The sequence below is a fragment of the Syngnathus acus genome, chromosome 9 (genome assembly GCF_901709675.1).
Source record: "Syngnathus acus chromosome 9, fSynAcu1.2, whole genome shotgun sequence".
NCBI lineage: Eukaryota > Metazoa > Chordata > Actinopteri > Syngnathiformes > Syngnathidae > Syngnathus > Syngnathus acus.
The window spans coordinates 17,236,692-17,259,466 of NC_051094.1; the positions used below are offsets into that span (position 1 = coordinate 17,236,692).

General features: G+C 42.1%; 1 protein-coding gene across 1 annotated transcript in view; it reads right to left on the reverse strand.

The window, feature by feature from the left end:
* Positions 1 to 18,091, reverse strand: part of sub1b (SUB1 regulator of transcription b) — a 32,895-nt gene extending 14,804 nt beyond the window's left edge. The window contains exons 1-3 of the mRNA XM_037259573.1: positions 17,952 to 18,091; positions 11,114 to 11,183; positions 10,834 to 10,953 (exon numbers count right to left, since the gene is read on the reverse strand). Coding sequence (XP_037115468.1) covers positions 10,834 to 10,953; positions 11,114 to 11,182 — 189 coding nt within the window. The 5' untranslated portion in view covers position 11,183; positions 17,952 to 18,091. The remainder of the gene's footprint in view (positions 1 to 10,833; positions 10,954 to 11,113; positions 11,184 to 17,951) is intronic.
* Positions 18,092 to 22,775: the final 4,684 nt, after the last annotated feature.

Sequence of the window (22,775 nt, forward strand, 5' to 3'; positions counted from 1 at the left end):
AGTACCGTATTTTCCGGACTATAAGTTGCAGGTTTTTTTCACAGTTTGGCCGGGCGTGCGAGTTATAATCAGGAGCGACTTATTATTAACACATAATTACTTGATCATTAACACGTTACTTACTTACTATAGTATAGTTCAGGGGTGGCCAACCAGTCAGAGGCGAAGAGCCACATTTTTGACTGTGTCATCCCAAAGAGCCACATCCCCCCCCCCCCCCCCCCCCGCAAAGAGCCACATCCCCCCCCCCGCCCCCCCCCCCCCGCAGACAGAGAGAGACAGACACACACAATTTAGAAAATATTTTTAAAGTCATAATGTATTTTCCAAAATTTAAGTGGACCTCAGTGCGCAGGGAGCTTAATTTGGCCCGATCGCGCAACCGCAGCGCGCCGGGCGCTCAGTGTCGCATTGCTTTAGGAGCGTCTTTGTGTTTTAGGATGGCTTTACTGCTCCCACTTGCTTCCTTTGGAGGCATGATTAGAGTTGATGCAATCCTCAGAGTAACGAGAACGTAATAACGAATGGAGTCAGTTGGCATGCGGGTCCTCTCGGCTCATCTCGCGAGGTTCGACAACCGAATTTCGTCTAAGATCCGAAGCAAAAAAATCTCGAATTTTTTATTCGAACACCGATTTGTTCGAGAACCGGGACGTTCGAAAACCGAGGCTCCATTGTACTTCTGGAGTTAACAGCGGCATTGTTTATAAGTGTTATTTATGTTTTAGTCATTTGATATATAGCTTATATATAGTTATATAGGTCTGTGGAATAATAGGAACCGCAACTGACTATGAGTCCGACGTCAACGCCGTATTGGCCCGAATATAAGACTGTGTTTTTTGCATTGACTGAAAAAGCGGGGGTCGTCTTACATTCGGGGTCTAGACATTATACGCCAGTTATCTTTAAAGCGAATACTAAACTTAACTCCCCAGGCCAAAGCGATCCCGTCACGAAGAATAAAAATAAAAAATAGCGGTAAGAAAGAGAAGAAAATAAGAAAAGAGATAACAGAAAATAAAAAAAACAGAAGCCATTCATTTACAAATGTGATTGCACTTTAGTTTACTTTGTTAAATTTTCAGATATTAAGATGTGATAGACAGTTTTTACATGATTTGAATGAGGCAAAATAACGTGCTTTTTCTCTCGAATATATTGTTATAATCATTTGTTTCAGATGTACCGTAATTATTTTCTGTATAAAAATTTTATTTGGTGTTCAAAAAGTCTTTTTTCAAACTTGAGTCTTGAAAAAGAGGGGGTTGTCTTATAATCAGGGTCGTCTTATATTCGGGCCAATACGGTACTTCTGGAGTCAACAGCGTCATTTTTTAAAGTGACACAGAAGACGAAGATTTCGATGGATTTAATGATTTGGAGTGACACGGATGGTTCGATAAAATTGTTATTTATGTTATAGTTATATCTAGTTTATATATAGTTATATAACCTGTGGAATAACTGGAACCGCAACTGACGATGAGTCTGACGTCAGCACAGGTTGTAGTTCCGGAATTTTTAAGTGACAACGAGTGAGGATGAAGAATTCAGTGGATTTAATGATTTGGAGTGACACCGATGGTTCAATAAAATTGTTTATGTTATAGTTATTTTATATCTAGTTTATATACAGTTATATAGGCCTGTGAAATAATTGGAACCGCAATTGACGATGAGTCTGACCTCTGCACCACATGTACTTCCGGAGTCAGCAGTGGCGTCGTTTACACAGAGGACGAAGATTTCGATGGATTTAATGATTTGGAGTGACACGGATGGTTTGATAAACGTTTTATTTATGTTAAAGTTATTTGAACAACTGTTAATATATTATGTCAGGCACGTTCTCAGTGCCTCGTTTGTTTATGTAACGTTAGCATACTGTATCGTTTAGCCTGTGGTTGCCTATTCGTCTCTGTTCTTGGTGTTGGATTTTGTCAAATATAGTCCCCCCAAAAATGCGACTTATATATGCTTTTTTCTTCTTTATTATGCATTTTATGGCTGGTGCGACTTGTACTCCGAAGTGACTCATAGTCCGGAAAATACAGTATTTCATATTGGTCAATATCAATCTATATTGAATTGTATTTATTTTCAATTTAATGATTGAAAAATAAGGACCTTCAAAAAGGCCTGAATGTAGATCATGTATTACATTTTATTTTAATATGACGGTGCTGTGGTGGAGAGAGTGAGCAGCACCAGGTTCCTGGGGGTGCACATCAATGAGGATCTCTCCTGGTCCACCAACACCGCATCACTGGCGAAGAAGGCCCAGCGCCGCCTGTACTTCCTTCGGAAACTCAGGCGAGCGGGCGCTCCTCCGGCCGTCATGACTACATTTTACCGCGGCACCATTGAGAGCGTCCTCTCCAGCTGTATTGCTGTTTGGGGTGGCAGCTGCACTGACTACGACTTGAAGGCCCTGCAGCGCATAGTGAAAACGGTTGGTAAGACTATTGGTGCTTCTCTCCCCTCCTTGAAGGACATTTACACCTCCCATCTCACCCGCAAGGCGACCAAGATTGTGAGTGATGTGAGTCACCCCGCTCACTCTTTGTTTGATCTTCTGCCCTCTGGGAGGCGGTACAGGAGCCTGCGCTCCCGCACCACCAGACTCTCCAACAGCTTCGTACTCCAGGCCGTTAGGATCCTGAACTCGCTCCCCCTTCCTGCGTAGCGTCCTGTTCTTTGCGCTATGCTTACTGTCTGCTGTATGCGCACTGGCTCAGTTTTGCTCCTCTTATTTATTGGGTTTATTGGGTTGTTGGTTTATTATTTATTCATCTTTTTATTTTGTGTCGTCTACTTGTATGTCTCGTCACCGTGGGATAGAGGAAACGGAATTTCGGTTTCTTTGTGTGTCTTGACATATGAAGGATTGACAATAAAGCTGACTTTGACTTTGAATGTAATACAATGCAGCTGAGAAAAAAATCAAACTCGCAAATATAATGCCTTTTTAAAAATATTGTGCTTAGTAGAGCTGAGCGATATATGCGAAAAATGTTTGTCAATTTTGATAATTATTGATTTCTTTACAGCGGCCTAGAAGTACGGCAATTCAGAGGTGCAGGGCTCAATTCTGTCTCCAGCTTTCCTGTGTGGAGTTTGCATGTTCTCCCCATGCCTGCGTGGGTTTTACCCAGGTGCTCCGGTTTCCTCCCACATTCCAAAAAACATGCATGTTACAGGCCGATTGACCACTCCAAATTGTCCATAGTTGTGATTGTGGGTGTAAATGGTTGTTTATCTATGTGGGCCCTTCAAATGGCTGGCAAGCAGTTCAGGGTGTACACTGCCTACTGCCCAAGGATTGCTGAAAGTAGCAACGAAATTATTCAAATCCCATTAGACAGAAAGTCACGTAGAAAGCGTGTAAACTTGAGGTTCTGCTGTATTAGAGGCAGAACAGGTGATATTAAAGGAAACATTTAAAGTGTAAACTAATGACGTGACCTGGATAACTATTGTCAGCACACTTCATAGAGTATGTGATATTACAGAAAAGATTTAAAGTGTAAACTAACGACTTGTCCTGGATAACTATTGTCCGTACACTGCATAGAGTACCGTGTTTTCCCATGCATAATGCGCAAAATTTAACTACCGTTTTTTTCCGTGTATAATGCGCAAAATTTAACTAATTTATTGTCCTAAAATCTGGGGTGCGCATTATACATGGGTACAAATTTTTTAAATTTTTTTTTTTTTTAATTTTTTTTTTTTTTTTTTTTTTAAGAAAATCATGGTACAACAAAACCAACAACAGGACTGACCGACAATAGTGTGTTTGTACTGTGCTCTGGTCATTTCGTCAAAGAAGGGATAATAGTCCTCTTCTCTTCTTGACTGACAATGAATGTGATAGTTTAATACAATCAGCAAATAACAAAATGCGTATTACAGGTAATATTTTATTTCACAACACTTTGCCTTGTTCCTTTCGTCTCTGCTGTTCACTTCAAACACGCTCCATACGAACGCAATGCTCTCGTATCAGACGCTTGCTCGATCACCTGCTCGTTTGCTGTCACAATGTACCCTACACAAATCCGAAACATTTGTTGCAGCTCCGAGTCACGACGAGGGGCAAGTTTTGGTTTCCAAGGGTGTTTTTATTCCTCTTCAACGTCTCGCCCATACAGAGCCGCCTTTTTCACATGTCCGCACGTCACTTTCCTCTCTTTTCATCTGATCGCGGTGGTGCCTTTACGGGCAGTCGGAGAAATCAACGGCAACAAAAAAAAATACATCCAGCCTAGTTAAGACCATACCAAAGACTATAAAAATGGGACCCATTGCCTCCCTGCGTGTGTGACGATCATTGGGACTTAAAAAAAAAAAAAAAAAAAAAAAAAAAAAAAGGGTGCGTATTATACATGGGTACAGGCTTTTTTCCAGCATCAACATGCCATTTTTAGGGTGCGTATTATACATGGGGGCGCATTATACACGGAAAAAAACGGTAATTTATCGTCCTAAAATCTGGGGTGCGCATTATGCATGGGTACAACAATTTTTGAAGAAAATCTCCCTCGAAATAAAACTTGAAATCACACCTTTCTTCTTGTTTGTTGTCAATCGCGCATCGCATTCAGCCATCCTGCCCAACACACTTAGTGAGTAAAATTCATAATTGACGACACATCGTTTGATGCGATGGTGCAATCCTTGATGGTGTGTTATTGTCAAATATTGTTTGTTTTTTAATTTCCATCGCAGACCGGATATCATACGGAGGCCGCCATGACAGTATGCGCAGAACGGATGCGCAAGACACGTCAGCTATATACTAAAGAGCGAGAGTTCAGTTCTAAACCTAAATGCGTATTACAGGTAATATTTTATTTCACAACACTTTGCCTTGTTCCTTTCGTCTCTGCTGTTCACTTCGAACACGCTCCATACGAACACAATGCTCTCGTATCAGACGCTTGCTCGATCACCTGCTCGTTTGCTGTCACAATGTACCCTACACAAATCCGAAACATTTCTTCGCTATCGAGTTTGCTAGCGCATGCGCAGTGATACTGACCGGCAGAATAACATCCGGTTGTTCCCAAAGATGATCTTTTTTCTGAAATAATTTTACGTTTACGGACTTAAGTAAGAGTCAAAATTTGGGTGCGTATTATACATGGGTATAGTCTTTTTTCCAGCATCGACATGCCATTTTTAGGGTGCGTATTATGCACGGGGGCGCATTTTGCATGGAAAAACACGGTATATGATAATTAATGTGATTCAACCACAGTTTGTTTATTATGCGCAGCAATGATGCAACATAATTAGATGGCTAGACGTCTATGGCTTTACGTGACATGATCTTCACAAGACGTTTCCATGAACTGAAGAGAAAGAAAGCCATCACCTTATTTTCCCAACATAATTCTACCACTTGCTGCATTACTCCCCTTTCGATATTAGATGAAGAAACAAATGAGCCCTTGTTGGATCATATTTACTTATCCACTGCCACATGTCATTGTTTTTTTTAGTGCATGTCACTCGACATCGTGATTGATGCGCATGCGTGTCACATCACGGACGTATTCAGTTAACAGATGTCATATTTGTTTTTGGAACGTGAACAAGAACATGAAAAGAACAGATTTAACACGTAAAATCCAAATTGAACATCGCGCCTTGCAGTTTGTGGCTGCCGGGATGAAAACTACACTTGCTGTAATTTTCAGCATCTCACCAGGATTTCCGGACTGCTTTGATTTCTACTGAGAGCTTTGAATTCCTCGGTAAATACTGCGATTGTGAAATTGCAAATTCCTAGGGCGACTAATTAGCGCTAGTGTTCACTGCTACACCTCATAAATAAATGAAAAAAATAAGACTTGCACCTGCCTACAGTATCTCCCAAAAGTGAGTACACCCCTCTCATTTCTGCAATGTTTTAATTATATCTTGTCATGGGACAACACTGAAGAAATTACACTTTGATACAATGTTAAGTAGTCACTGTAGAGCTTGGATAGCAAAGTAAATTTATTGTTACTTCAAAGTACCTCAAAATACAACAATGAATGTGTAAAATGCCGGAAACAAACTGAAAATCTCAAAATTAAGTCAAAATTGGGACCAATTAGGCATTTTTCCTCCCTGTGTAATGCGACTAGTTAGTGTAACGAGGTGTCAAGTGTGATTGGGGAGCAGGTGTATTAAATTAGGTATTTTCACTCTCATACTGGTCACAGGAAGTTCAACATGGCACCTCATGGCTAAGAACTCTCTGAGGATCTAAAAAAAAAAAAGAATTATTGCTCTACATAAAGATGGCCTAGGCTTTAAGAAGATTGCCAACACCCTGAAAATGAGCTGTAGCACGGTGGCTAAGACCATACAGCTGTTTAAGAGGACAAGTTCCATTCAAAACAGGCCTCGCCATGGTCGACCAAAGAAGTTGAGTGCGCACGCTCAGCGTCATATTCAGAGGTTGGCTTTGGAAAACAGGCGTATGAGTGCTGCCAGCATTGCTGTAGAGGTTGAAGGGGTGGGGAGTCAGTCTGTCAGTGCTCAGACCATACGCTGCACACTGCATTCAATTGGTCTGCATGGCCGTCATCCCAGGAAAAAGCCTTTTCTAAAAAAGATTCACAAGGAAGCTCGCAAAAGGTTTGCTGAAGACAAGCAGACTAAGGATATGGGTTACTGGAACCATGTCCTGTGGTCTGATGAGACCAAGATAAACTTATTTGGTTCAGATGGTGTCTAGTGTGTGTGTGGCGGCAACCAGGAGAAGAGTACAAAGGCAAGTGTGTCTTGCCTACAGTCAAGCATGGTGGTGGGAGCGCCATGGTCTGGGGCTGTATGAGTGCTGCTGGCACTGGGGAGCTACAGTTCATTGAGGGAACAATGAATGCCAACATGTACTGTGGAATACTGAAGCAGAGCATGATCTGCTCCCTCCGTAAACTGGGCTGCGGAGCAGTATTCCAACAAGATAACAACCCCAAACACACCTCCAAGACGACCACTGCCTTCCTAAAGAAGCTCAGGGTGAAGGTGATGGACTGGCCAAGCATGTCCCCAGACCTAAACCCTATTGAACATCTGTGGGGACCCCTCAAACGGAAGGTGGAGGAGCGCAAGGTCTCCGACATCCACCACTCTGTGATGTCATCATGGAAGAGGATTCCAGCGGCGACCTGTGAAGCTCTGGTTAACTCCATGCCTAAAAGGATTACAGCAGTGCTGGAAAATAATGGTGGCCACACAAAATATTGACATTTGGGTCCACTTTTGACATTTTCAGTTGGGGTGTACTCACTTTTGTTGCCAGCATTTTACACATTCATTGTTGTATTTTGAGTTACTTTGAAGTAACAATAAATTTACTTTGCTATCCAAGCTCTACAGCAGTGGTTCTCAAACTTTTTTCAGTGATGTACCCCCTTTGCAATATTTTTTCAGCCAAGTACCCCCTGACCAGCGCAACACATTTCTGGTAGAAAAGAAAGAGGTACAGGATTGTCCCATCAGTGTTTGATTTATTAAAGTTAAACAGCTTGTAGCAATGTACCTGACAGACACATTTATGTTTCAAACATTGCATATAGAAACAAAAATGATAAACAGTAAACCAGGGGTGCCCAAACTTTTTCAGCTCGCGAGCTACTTTTGAAATAACCAAGTCACAAAGATCTACCCACTAAAAAAATAAATAATTATATATATGTCATCGTGAAAAAAAAGTCCTACTCCCATTCCCTATGAAAGTGATACTTCTTACTATGGCCAGCTGCCCCACTCATTTTTATACCCTTTCTTAAGTTTAAGAGAAAAAACAGGGTTCTGGCAATTGGAGGGAACTCGCGAGCTAGCGTGTTTGTGTTGTGTTGTTAGCGCCGTTGTTTGTACACGCGTCAAGTGCGAAAAAAAATAAAAACATTTTAATATCACGTGATCGACCAATAGTGGCTTGGCGATCGACCGGTCGATCGCGATCGACGTATTGGGCACCCCTGCAGTAAACAGTGACCACCAAGAAGGCATAAACCCTTTCAAAACTCAAATACTGTATGCAGAACACTGCTAATTTATATCAATCTTTCTTGTAATAATCTCTTGCAAGGAAATAAAAATATACATAACTAAAAATGTGTTCACAAAAATAAATTAACTTAATTATAAATAAATAATATCTTGTTTACAAAATAAATTGGTAACTTAATAATAAATAAAGTTTTGCTCATAAAAAATAATCAACTTTACCTCTTTTGGGATAAAAAACCTTTTTTTTCCTCTTAAAATTGAATTGTTGCATTGAACATTTGATTTTGATTTGACAAGCATTGAACACGCATTGAACAGTGTTGAAGCATGAATGAGTCTTTTGCACTCAGACTACATTTTAGTGAGAAACATGGAGCCATGGTGAACGGTTTTGGCTTTAGCTATGAGCAAAGAAACCACATAAGAAGCCTTCAGGGCTTTGGCTGATGTAGTGGAGGCTTTTCGCATTGTGTCTTGGGATGACTTGAAGTCAGAAAGTTTCCTCCTGAAGAACTCCGGTGGCTTACCAATATGGCATCCGTGTTTTGTGGTGAGATGCCGCTGGAGATGTGCCGGCTTCATGCTAGCGTTGGCTAATTTCTCCCCGCAAAAAAACACAGCGCTTTGGGTGGGTTACAACTTGTGGACGTAAATCCCATCAAACAATAGTCTTCCATGTACTGTCGGTACTTCGTCGGCTCTGGTTTTGCCTTCATTTTTACTTGTTTCTCCGTGTTTTCAACAGCAGCATCGCTGCTACGCTTTAGCCACATCTCCATGTTACAGTGCGTCATCAAGGCAACCGCAGGTGACTGCTATTGGTTTGTGGAGAGTCCGTTTATTAAGGATTAAAATTGAATACTGAATATAAAACATACATTTGTATTTCATCAAACTTTTTATAACTAATTCTCAAGACAATCAGGCTTACTGTTTTTTTTTTTTTTTTTTTTAATATATTTTTGTAAAATCTCACGTACCCCCAGGGGTACGCATACCCCCATTTGAGAACCACTGCTCTACAGTGACTACCGTAATTTTCGGACTATAAGTCGCTCCGGAGTACAAGTCGCATCAGCCATAAAATGGCCAAAAAAGTGAAAAAAAAACATATATAAGTCGCTCCGGAGTATAAGTCGCATTTTGGGGGGCAATTTATTCGACAAAATCCAACACCAAGAACAGTCATGAACGAGCAACAACAGGCTAAACGATAGGTATGCTAACGTGACATAAACACAAACGAAGAGCTGAGAACAGCCCCGACGTAAAATTCAGAGTTATTCAAAAAACGATTACATAAATAACACGTTAATAAAACCATCTGTGTCACTCCAATTCATTAAATCCATCGATCATCCTTTGTCAACAATGCGTGCGCGCCGCTGACGGTGCTTGCACTTCAAAATATTCCACAGGCCCATATAACGATATATAAATTATATATCAAATAACTATTATATAAGCAATAATGTTATCAAACCATCTGTGTCACTCCAAATCATTAAATCCATCGATCGTCCTTTGTCAACAATGGGTGCGCGCAGCTGACGGCGCTTGCACTTCAAAATATTCCACAGGCCCATATAACGATATACGTATAAATTAGATATAAGAAATAAGAGGAACTTTATTAATCTCACTTATTAATATCAAATAACTATTAGATAAGCAATAGTATTATCAAACCATCTGTGCACTCTAAATCATTAAATCCATCGATCAAATTCCTCGTCCTTTGTCAACAACGCCGCGTGTGTGCCCTGACGTCAGCCTCGTCGTTATTCCACAGATCTATATACGTAACTATATTGTAGCGTTAACAAAGTTCAAGGAAAGACGTGGGTTTGGTAAACGGCTCTTTATTTAACAAAAACTTCCAGGCGTGTGGCGGCGTGGACTTCCAGCCACGGAAGTGGAAGAGAGCTCCATAGAATAGGACCGGGCGTGCGTAAAAGCCATGACCGAGCCCCATCCACCGTCCCCGGACAGCCACCCGGCCGAGCGCCGGCCCCAGACTTCCATCCACGGAGGTGAAAGAGAGCTCCACAGAATAGGACCGGGCGTGCGTAAAAGCCATAATAGTTTTTCAAACCTTCTGTGTCACTCCAAATCCTTAAATCCTTCAAACTCTTCGTCCGTTGTGTCACTTAGAAACAAAGCCGCTAATGATGCCGGTAGTACGTGGGGTCCTTCGTCATCTTCGTCATCCCGTGATCAATCTTTGCCCTTTATGTAAACAACCGCCGCGCCACGCCGCGTCGCGCTGCTGACGTCACTTGAAATTCAAATTACAGTAATCCCTTGCTACATCGCGGTTCGTTTATCGCGGTTTCACATTTTTTTTTTTGGGATAATTTTTGAAAAAAAACCCATATAAGTCGCTCCTTATTATAAGTCGCCCCCCCACCCAAACTATGAAAAACAAACGCGACTTATAGTCCGAAAATTACGGTACTTAACATTGTATCAAAGTGTCATTTCTTCAGTGTTGTCCCATGACAAGATATAATTAAAACATTGCAGAAATGAGAGGGGTGTACTCACTTTTGTGAGATACTGTATGTACTGAAAGGACACAGGCAACCCACACTGAAACAATCAAACCAAACTGTTTAAACAGGTTTCAAAAGCCTTTCCATCCCTCGCGCTTATGGCTTGTGTTTGAGTGCACTGACAGAAGGACCGAAGCAGCATAACTGAATGTTGATGATGTATGTATAGAAATAAAGACATAAACCTTATTTTTGGGTCCCCTAAAAAAATGTAGTTTCCTTTGTGGATGCAATGTTTACAGCTGCTTAACACACTCACTTGGAACATGTTGTCACCAGTGTTACTGTTGCCTTTGGAAGACCCTCCAGGTTTGACACCCTCTCCTGAATTTGGCCTCTTAGCCATTTTTCCTGGTGCACTTGACTTCTTTTTCTTTGCCTAAAAAATAAGAAGTATGTTTTCAAATGGTCACGCTTTACAGTTTCACTATATAGAAAAACAATGGAAAATTACTTGTAGAGTATACAGGGGTTTACATTTAGAAGAGCAAAAAATGACCACTAAAACATTCCAAATGATTAAAAAAAAAAAAAAAAACCTTTGTTTCAACGTCACCATCAGAGTCACTCCCAGATGTGGTGGAGAGCATTTCCTTTGATTTAGGCATTCTGCAGAGAAAAGGAGGAATATTCTAAATTTAAGACAGATGTTTGAACCTACAGCTAGCATTCACCTTTCGTGAATATACATGCAATACACATGTAAACAGGATTAAAACTACATGTAATATGCATAAAGATCCCGTTAACCATGACTTTCATTACACAAGGTATATCACATTGAAATGACCAATGTAAGAGAAGAGTCAAAGAGTGATTAAACTCTGCATATACATAGGTGTAAAAGAAAATAATAATAATAAATAATATTTATAACGCACTTTATATTCTTATATATAAGTATAAAACAACTGGACGACAACCAAGATATGAGAGAAATTACGGAAATGCTAAGGTAAAGAGGTGAGTTTTAAGTCCAGTTTTGAAAGAGTCAGTGGATTGGGGTGCTCTTAGGTGGTCGGGGAGGGAGTTCCACAGTGTAGGGGCTGTATGGCAGAAGGCCCGGTCGCCCATGGTGCGCAGCTTGGTTTTCGGAACGTGGAGAAGGTGTGAATTGGATGAGCGGAGGCTCAGGTTTTGGGGCAAGGAGTTCTTTGAGGTATGGGGGAGCATGTCCGAGGATACAATGGTGAGTGAGGAGGGCGATCTTATAATCAATTCGGAATTTGATGGGGAGCCAGTGCAGAGAACGGAGGATGGGTGTGATGTGATTGCTTTTCCGCACCCTCATCATGATCCTAGCAGCGCTGTTTTGAATGTACTGAAGCCTCTGGAGGCTCTTGCTAGGGATCCCGATGAGGAGTGCGTTACAATAGTCTAGCCTTGAGGAGACAAAGGCGTGGACAAGTTTTTCAGCATCCGTCAGGGTAAGTGTGGGGCGGAGTTTGGAAATATTTCTGAGGTGGAAGAAGGAGGTTTTGCAGATGTGTTTTATGTGTGACTCAAGGTTGAGTTGAGGGTCCAGTTTCACACCCAGGTTGGTGACAGTGGCTGAGAGGGGAATAGTGAGACCGGCGAATAAGATGCTTGTTATTGGGCAGGTATGGATCTGATGGGGAGTGCCAATTAACATGGCTTGGGTTTTGTCACTGTTAACTTGCAGGAAGCTGAGATTCATCCACACCTTTATCTCCTCCAGACACAGGGAGAGGATGGATGAGGGAGATGGAGAAGGCTGGGTTATGGAGGGCGGGGGGTCAAGTTTGAGGTATAGCTGGGTGTCGTCCGCATAACAATGATATGAGATGCCGAACTTCCTGATTATATTGCCGAGGGGTAGTATGTAGAGAGTGAAGCGGGTAGGACCGAGTACAGATCCCTGGGGGACACCGGAGGTGACAGTGTGAGTGTCGGATTTTTTCCCCCCCAGGGAAACGTACTCGGTCCGGTTCGAGAGGTAGGACTGAAGCCAGGTTAGAGCAGTGCCAGAGAATCCAGTGGAGTGAAGTTGGTTAAGGAGGATATTGTGGTGGACAGTGTCAAATGCGGCGGACAGATCCAACAGGATGAGAAGTGACGGGGAGCCTGCATCGGCAGTCATGAGAAGGTCGTTGGTGACCCTAACAAGTGCTGTTTCAGTGCTGTGGCCAGAGCGAAACCCGGATTGAAATTTCTCAGCGATGTTATTGCGGGTGAGATGAGTGTGAAGTTGGGCAGCTACCACTTTTTCCAGAACCTTGGAGAGGAACGGGAGGTTAGATATTGGTCTGTAGTTGGCAAGGTTGTCCGGGTCAAGTGAGGGTTTTTTGAGCAGGGGGGTAATAATGGCAGTCTTCAATGCAGGGGGTACAGAGCCAGACTGGAGTGAGAGGTTGATGACATTGGTTATTAGGGGACTAATGGCTGAGGTTTGTTGTTTAATGAGGGCTGTGGGGAAAGGGTCCAGGGCACATGTGGAGGGTTTCATCTTTTTGATGATGTCCTCTACCTCCGACTGCAAGATAGGGGAGAAGCAGCGGAGAGGCTGGACTGTCCCGGGTGGAAGGAAGGGGGGAGGAGGTGAAGTGGTGGGGCCAGAAGAGGAGAGGAGCTGGGTGCGGATGTTGTCAACCTTAGCGGTAAAGAAGGTCATAAAGTTATTGGACACTACCTCTGAGGATTCTGTTGGAGTGGTGGGTTGGGGTTTGAGAAAGTGGTTGATGGTTGAAAAGAGCTGTTTTGAATTTCCAGGGGTATTGTTTATGATATTGGAATAGAACTGGGCACGTGCAGTCCCAAGGGCTTTTGAGTAGGCCTTCTGATGTTCTTTGTAGGCCTGTTTGTGCACGGTCAGTCCTGAGGCTTTAAGACGACGCTCCAGGATGCGTCCAGTTGACTTCATCAGACGCAGCTCACTGGTGTACCAGGGGGCTGAGCGTGAAAAAGTGACTGTTTTGGTTTTTTGGGGGGCGTGGATACTTAGAAGTTTGGCCAAAGAGTTATTGTAATGGTCCACTGCCTTGCTGACTGATGTAAAGGTTGCAGAGGAGGAGGAGAGAAGCTGGAGGTCCTGTGCTATAGTGTCTTGGTTGATGTTTTTGAAATTTCTGAATGAGATTTGCCGCTTGGGTTTGGAGTGGGGGCGTGGGAAAGGAAGTTCCATTTGAATAGGTTTGTGGTCAGACACACCGACCTCGTGAACTTGCAGGTTGCTTATGGCCGATGAGGAGATGACAAGGTCAAGTGGATGCCCTTTGTCATGTGTGGGGACATTTACATGTTGGGTGAGGTGTAAACAGTCCAATAGTTGCAACAGGTCAGAGGCAGGGGGGCGGGAGGGGGTGTCGACATGGATGTTAACATCACCTAATATGATTAGATTAGAGGAAGCGGAGGTACAGAGGGTAGTGAGTAGATCGTGTAGTTCTGGAATGAAAGAGGAGTTTGGTTTAGGAGGGCGGTAAATAAGTAAAACTGTGATAGGATATGGAGGTTTACATTTGAATGCAAGGGATTCGAATAAGGAGTGATCAGGTAGAGGGAGGGGGGACAGCTCTAGATCAAGACGGTGGAGTACAGCCAGGCCACCGCCACGGCCAGTGCTGCGAGGTTTAGTTATGTATTTATAACCAGAGGGACAGGCTTCATTGAGGGATTGATAGACATCCGGTGGTTGCCAGGTCTCAGTCAGGCACATTATGTCTAAGCCTTTGTCCAGGATGAGGTCGTGAATAAATGATGATTTACGGGTGAGTGCTTGGATGTTGAGGAGATCCATTTTGATTGTGGCTGTGGGGCTGTGTTTAGGTAGGGGGCGAAGTAGAGAGAAATCCACTCCACGTTTTCTGTGCCACATGCAGTGCAGTCCACTTTGTGTTGGAGTGAAATCCACTCCGTGTTAGTGTCCGTTCCGTGCTGGAGAAATTAACACTCCGTGTTTTCCCGGCAAACCGGTGTCCGTCTTGTGTCGGAGTCCGCTCCGTGTAGGAGTTAAGTCCGCACCATGTTTTCCAGGCCACCTGGAGTACTGCAGCCCCGCATGGTTGCTACGATAAGATCCAAGTGCGCCAGGTATCTGATGACGTGTTGTACATGCGACGGGGTGTCGGGCGGAGGAGGAGCAGATGAATGGTACAGTGTTATGGACGGGTTGGGAGAAAACAAAGTTACGACGGGTGCTTCTGTGGATGTAACGTGGTCTGCGGAGAAGTCCGAGTTGTTTGATGACTCAGACACACCCTGGAATGGTGTGATTACTCAGCTCCAGCAAGCGGGGGATGGAGTAAGTTAACATAGTGCCGGTTGGAGAACACTGAACTTGAGTGTTAGCCATTGGCTAGGCTAGCCAGGATGCCTTGGCGGGGGGTGGTGGGGTGGGCGCGCCGTAGTAGGCTTATAATAAATGATCACATGAATTGGAATGCCTATTCTACAATTTTAGGCCATTTTAGTTCACCCAACTTCCCAAATTATTGGCAGTGATGCCAAAATTCTCTCTCCTCTTGTTAATGCGAAACTTTGTGATGCTGCAAATGTTCTGTTATCTGTGGAGGTTCGCCGCGGTTCGCCGCGGTCCAGGCGCACTGCACACTAAAACTAGAAGCTAAAAACTAAACTTTAATAATGGCTAAAATAAATAAATAAATAAAAACACTAAAACTAAACAAATTCTGGTGGAGAAGCGGCGAACAATCAGCGCCAGCGTCCTCTCCCCAGATTACTTCCGCCTTGGTCCACACGCAGCCGTCAAATCAATCACAGTGTTCACAGTCCAACTCATCCAAAATCCAGTCCAAATCATGTCATTATCAGGGTTGGGCATTGAGAACCGGGACCATCATTCTGGTTCTCCCGCAATCGTTCAGATTTTAGAATGTCGGCGCTGAACTTCGATTCCTAGTTAGCCGCGTGGAACAACCATATACCACGAAAACTCAATAACAAACTGTGTGCACGGCGCACAACTCCTCCTCCCGCTGAAGCTGCTACATGGGTGTGGGTGAACGCCAGCTCAACCTACGACTATGAAAACTGGGAGGCACGTGGGGCACCCTCAGACGTACAAAAAGCGCTTTAGCTTAGCATTCTCGGTTCTACATTTCACCTAAATCTGTGAAATTTGTCCTCGTAGCCATATGCTATCGCTAACAGAAAATCTGCCATTTTAACTTTGGAATTAGGCTGTATTTTGGGCCTTTTACAGAGGTCCTATTAATAAAAAAACTATTTCTAAAGATTTTAACAGATTGTTTTCAGACTTTGGGAGTTTCATCTAAACATGATGAGGACTAAAATTATTGAAAGGTTTTCATTTTGTCGCACAATGTTGTCGTGGCAATGCGCTGTTTACAAACAAAAATGCTGTTTTTGAGGGTCTGAACCTGCGCCAAATTTAAGAGAGTTATTGTGTCAAGTGCAAGTACCATAAGCATACAAGAACTCCAATGTGGCCAGGGTTGCGAGGGCCTTTTATGGCTGGTCGCAGCTCTAGTTATTATTATTCTCCGTAAAGACTCGCATTTGAGGAACTGAATGTGAACGAAAACTCAACAAATTTTGCACAAACAGTGGGCTAGATAAAAAAAAAAAACATTTTAAAGTCACCATCCACAAGCACAAAAATGGATGTGTAGCGTCCACGAGAGTGGTTTATCGGAGCCCTGTCTTTATCGGAGCCCTGTCGTCCGTTTGCCCTATGACTAGAAAAACCGGGAGGCACGTGGGCCAAACTCAGATATGCAAAATTTTCTTTGGTAGTTATCCCCTAACATATAGAGGAAGTGAGTATTTGAAAGTAGATTTGTGGTCCATTTTTGTACATTTACAAAAATGATATTTTAACGAACCCCTCCAAGAGATTTTATCCTTTGAATTTTGAGTTTAAAGTTTGAATGTTACATTTAAACATGTTAAGGACGAAAAGTTATTGAAAGCTTTTTACTTTGTTGCACTCAATTCCTATGGAGACATGCTAAGTACTAAGAAAATACTGCTATTTTTGAGGGTGCGGCTTAATTTAGATTTAATATCAAATACAATATATACTAGACCTAGTTGTGACTCAAAATTAATTTGAATACAGTAATCTCTCGCTATATCATGGCTCACCTTTCACTGGTTCACGGATTTTTTCTCACAGTGCATTGGGTTATGGCTTCAGAAGAAAAATATACTACAGAGCGGAGTCAGGCCGCAGCGAGGCACAGTGAAATACGCGCGTACATATAGTACGTACTTCGTATTGATGATTGGATTTATTATTCTACTGTAGTTATTTGTAAGAAAGCGTTTACTTCTATTTGTGAAACAAAGGATTGGGCCTGAAAACAAGTTTTGTGCTTTGGTTTCAAAGAACTGCATAATAATGGTAAAAAAACAAAAGGTTTCTACTTCATGGATTTCGCTTATCACGAGTTCATTTCGGAACGTAGCCCCAATGAAAAACAAGGGATTACTGTACTTACTTTTAAACTTAAGTACATTACAAGCCTGTACTTTTTTTTTTTTTTACTCTTATATAAGTACAGAGCCGAATTGGTACTGTTAAAACTGTTGTGAATGTATGGTCTGTGTGCTTCATTTCTTAAAATAATGCATTTCCCCCGTGCCAAGACATAAATGAAATTTTGAGGCTTTTTTAAGCAATTGTGATAGTTCTTTTTACCATATTAATTTTTGCGCATGCATGTTCATTCTCAAAAGTGATGGACAATAACAGTGTCATTGTCTGGACATGATAAGCATTTTTTTAACAACTGTAATTCAACGCATTGTATCCGGTTGAGGCCAAATACAACAATATACAACATGTACACAATATTTGGTGTATTTAAAGTATACAAGAGGAACGCCTCTTTGGCAGTGCCAAAAACGTTTCCGTGATGCGAGGAGACAAGTCGCCGGTCATGGCAATTTAAAAAAAACCACTGCGAATATTCGATTTTATCTTAATTTGTCACCATTTGAAAGGGTTTATAGAGCGCAGCAAGAAATGTTGAATTGGTACAGAGACGGGCAACGTTTTACGTTACGGATGTGAAATCAATCAAAGTTATACATTATCATTGCATTCGTGTGTGCATATTGTTGGATTTTTAGGAATCCATTTACTAATTTGTAAAATGAGCACAGATGAGAGATCAACTGGTTAATTCACCAATATGACGCAACAGATATAAAACATCTAAAATAATACTTGAACATGTATATCAATATTTAACCCTACATGCGCCGCAGTAAACCATGTGCAGGCCTATCCACGATTGTTGGCATTCAACTACCTCGCATCGTTGTATAAATATGAAATACACGAACAGTAAATCACATGTACTTTCGGAGACGAAACGCAAAATCTTAAAAATTAATAAAACCATAACGAACGATTTTAAATATACTTACATGACTTCGTAGATTATTACTTAGGGTTTGCAATGCTTCGTCTCGGACGAAGTTGTTCTTCAAATTCTTCCTCGCCTTCCAAATCTTCGTCTTCAAACGGTGTTCTTCCTCGTGCCCTTGGTAAATCGACTTATCGCTTCATTACCGCCACGGATGGAGATGGAGTATATTACAGGACATCGTATCGCACGTTAAAAAGGTAAATCACGCATGCTGATCAATAAATATTTTACTGCATACCAACAAATAGACCTTGTCCAAAAACGTGCACAGAAGCTCTTTAGTCGCCTACGTACATTCACACTGTGGCGCGAGAGAGAGAGAGAGAGAGAGAGAGAGAGAGAGAGAGAGAGAGAGAGAGAGAGAGAGAGAGAGAGGGCGGGGGGGGGTGTCTCTATCGCCTTGTTACGTTGTATATTACAGTTTTTATTGATTGTTTTGACGCAGCCGTCAACTCAAAATTGGCATTTTCAAAACAGTTAACGCAGAGGGCTAAACATGCTACAGTGGTCAAAATGAAAAATGCCGTTTGAAGTCAAATTTGCCCCCTTGCAAAAAAATGCATCCAGAATCAGATATGCTTTGATGCAAATTTTATTGATTACATTCATTTTTTCAGACTGTGGCTGATAAATGAAACATTCACACAGAGAATACATGGAAATAAAAATCAAATCCATTTGTGTGAGAAATTTGGGAGAAAAAAATCTGTAGTAGGCCTATACTATAAGAGTATAAGAGAGTGATACTCTTCTGTCTCTTCTTCTGAGCCCTTATGGGTATACCTTCACCTCACACACAAACTCCTCTTCCTCTGACCCCTCTACTACCACTCTCACTCTACCTCTCATCTGCCTTAGACCTACTCGATCCATGCGATCCATGCTTGCAAAGAACAACACAGGTCTGAAGACTGGTTACAAATTGAAAAATTTGTGAAGTGTCAGATATGTGCTTTTAGTGATTGCATGCTGTTCAGGGAGTTTCTAAGAGCTTGGAGCATACATATAGTTGCTGTTCTGTAACCACAGCTAAAACAATGGAATTTGAACTTCTTGAATGATGTCTGTGTTAACTGTTTTGCAAAAGGGTGGGAAAACTGTGTCCATACAATGAGAATGGGTTAACATATTTACATGAGGTGTCTTCTGCTCTGCTGAGGTGGTGATGACAAAGACTGAGAGGTTCCCAGTTTCTTCAAACAGGTCAAAGCAATCAATAAAAACTGTAATGCAGCATTCCAGCCACTTTTGTGCATCACTGAAACAACTATGTAGGAATAAGAGCGGAGGGAGCTCCCTCACAAAAAAAAATTCTTGTCATTCTCTACCATCAAACTCAGTGGCTTGGACCTACAACCAGTGGCGAAGCAGGGATCCCCGGGGGGCCCAAGCAAGTATGTAATGGAGGTCCTACAACAGGAGGAGGGCGGGTGCATCGGACCAAAATATCTAAATGAATAGTTTCATTGTAAAATCCCCATTGTTTTTTATGTAACAGATTAATTCTGAACATATGAACTTATTAAAAATCACATTGAAAAAATAAAATCACAAACAAATGTTTTCAATTTCAACCAATTTCACTTTTAACAGTGCACAATAGCCTGGTCCAACAAATGGGATGCTACGCCTCTTCCTGCATTAATTCACGTGCCTTCTGATGGTTGTTTTCCAAGCTCCAAATCACAAAGCAATGTCACTCGCTGTAAACCTAACCCGGATATGATGCTCCGGAACAGCAGTGTGTCATGTCACAAAAGCTATGGTTTATATGTGTTTGTGCGTGTGGGTGTGCGTGTGTGCGTAGGCGTGTATGTGTGTGTGCGTGTGCGTATGTGTGTGTTGTGGTCTACAGGAGAATAATTGGAGAAATTCCTGTTTGAGTCCAGTTGGGTTTTGTTCCATGCTCCCACTGTTGAGGTGGCAGAACAGAGCCGTGGCGGTAGTGTGGTTGGTTCCTGTTGTGGTAGTATTCACTGAAAACTTTGGTGGACCGAGTGGGAAAGAGTCATATCGAGCGTTTTTGGCCTGTGAGGCATTTAGAGACTGCAAATGAGTACCTGCAACCCAAGCAAAATCTAGCTTGAATTGTTTGTTAGGGCAAAAATAATTTACAATCTTTTGTGTTCAGTGTTGTCATTGGTCAATAATTTATCTTGCTAGTCATTTTCTGTCATTGTGTTTCACCTCAACTGCAGTTTGATCTTTGGTCACAATGGAGAAAAGAAGTTGAATGCAAGGAATGATCATGTTGGATTTGGTCCACAATTTGGGAACCGCGCTATCCGCGCCTCACGGCAAAAGCCAGAGCCATCTGTTATCCAATTTACTCACTGCGTGTTGGTTTTCTTTTTCAGTTTTAGGAAAAGACTAAGACACCGAAACCAAATTAGACTTACACAGGTTGGTGGAGTTCTATCACACTTCTTGTTAAGAAAGCTCTGTTTTCAGGAAAATACAATACAGCGCTGGGCCTTTCTTGCGACAATGCTCAAGAGCAGAAAGTCTCCATTCAAAAAAGGCAACGTTCAAGGTTCTTTCGTCAGCTTACAGGACTGTCTCAGAAAATTTGAATATTGTGATAGTTCTTTATTTTCTGTAATGTAATTAAAAAAACAAAAATGTCATACATTCTGGATTCATTACAAATCAACTGAAATATTGCAAGCCTTTTATTATTTTGATATTACTGATTATGGCTTACAGCTTAAGGAAACTCAAAAATCCTATCTCAAAAAATTTGAATATTTTCTCAGACCAAGTAAAAAAAAAGATTTATAACAGCAAAACAAAATCAAACATTTGAAAATGTCCATTAATGCAGTGGTCCCCAACCTTTTTTGCACCACGGACCGGTTACGTGTCAGAAATATTTTCGCGGACCGGCCTTTATATAAATAAATATATTTATATATTTATTATTTAAATATGAAATAAATAAATAAAATGATACGACTGGCATAAAAACAAATATAAACCACATAAAAATAAAACGTTGAATTAGTGGGAGCACCGAGCTCTTTTCTCAGAAATGAACCGTTCCCACAGAGGCGTAGCCAGGAATTTTTCCAGTAGGGGCGCACGCCCACAGGAAAAAAAATCGAACATCACCAGAGGCGTAGCCAAGCCGGGGCGAGCCGGGGCGGCGCCCCGGTTAGGACTCCCTGCGCCCCGGTTGTATAAAAAATAAAAAAAAAATAAAAGAAAAAAATCGAGCTTTTTCGATTCTTCATTTTCATGCCGTTTTTTTCTTTCGGTCTTGCGCGAATGTGCTTGCGCTATTCTATGTGCGCGATGTTATCCATTCACCGTTTGCCTCCCGGACGTTGTTTTAGCGATCAGCGAACGGCGTGGGTGATGTTCGATTTTTTTTCCTGTGGGCGTGCGCCCCTACTGGAAAAATTCCTGGCTACGCCTCTGAACATCACCCACGCCGTTCGCTGATCGCTAAAACAACGTCCGGGAGGCAAACGGTGAATGGATAACATCGCGCACATAGAATAGCGCAAGCACATTCGCGCAAGACCGAAAGAAAAAAACGGCATGAAAATGAAGAATCGAAAAAGCTCGATTTTTTTTCTTTTCTTTTTTTTTATTTTTATTTTATTTTTTTATACAACCGGTGCGCAGGGAGTCCTAACCGGGGCGCCGCCCCGGCTCGCCCCGGCTTGGCTACGCCTCTGCGTTCCCATCTAGGCGTAATCGGAGACAATGACACCCGAAGTGGTTAAGGTTTGTCTTTAAATGCAGGATGCTTGGTCTCCATGTGCCGAAGCAGGTTTGAAGGCTTCATTGCCTCGTGAGCTAGACTTTCGCCACATATGCGGAGTGCACTTGGCGCGTCAGAGTCACCTGTGGCGGTAAATCCATATTTTAAGTAGGACTCCAGAAATGTTCTTTTAAATGCAGCTTTCCTTTTCTTAGAAGTCGTAGCCTCTTCTTCTTCAGTGTCCTCATTGGACGTTTTTCCCTTTCCGAAGAAGCTTTCCAAACTTCTCTGTTTCTTGCTCATTTTTGCTTGTGATTTAGTTTACTGAACCAAGCTGAGTGTTTTTCAAGGCTCAGGAAACCCTTGCAGGTGTTTCGAGTTAATTAGACCATTCAAGTGATTAGTTGAATACCCTACTAGTATACTTTTTCATGATATTCTAATATTTTGAGATAGGATATTTAAGTTTTCTTAAGCTGTATGCCATAATCAGCAATATTAAAATAATAAAAGGCTTGCAATATTTCAGTTGATTTGTAATGAATCCAGAATGTATGGCATTTTTGTTTTTTTTAATTGTATTACAGAAAATAAAGAAGTTTATCACAATATTCAGATTTTCTGAGACAGTCCTGTATATTCAGTTGCACATGCCGGTGTGGGCCGAGTTTGATGGGTGATGAGTCTTTGGGGTGGGGCAAGTTCGCAGGAGAGTTTGATTCCATGGGAGTAGGTGCTGGTTCGGTGAGAGCTGGTTCCCTGGGGTTGGGTGCTGATTATGGGCGATTCGGTGTGTTTGACTTGGTGGGGGCTGTTGTTTTCCTTCCCGTCTTTCGGCCTTGGCGATCACCTTTTCTTGGCTGTCTTCCTCCTGGCATTCTCCCTCTGGCACCTCTGCTGGTTTTATCTCCAAGTGACCTTCCTGTAAAAAAATTTCTCTATTCTTGCACATACACACTGTCACACTTTGTCCATTCATCATCCTTCCACTTTTGTCATTTTGTATGGACCTATGTGAAGTTTTGTGTGTGACATCATCAAATCGTTAATGTTCCCTGACTATGCAAGGTTCTTACTCACCACTTACCATGCATTTGTTTGTTTGTTCTTTTG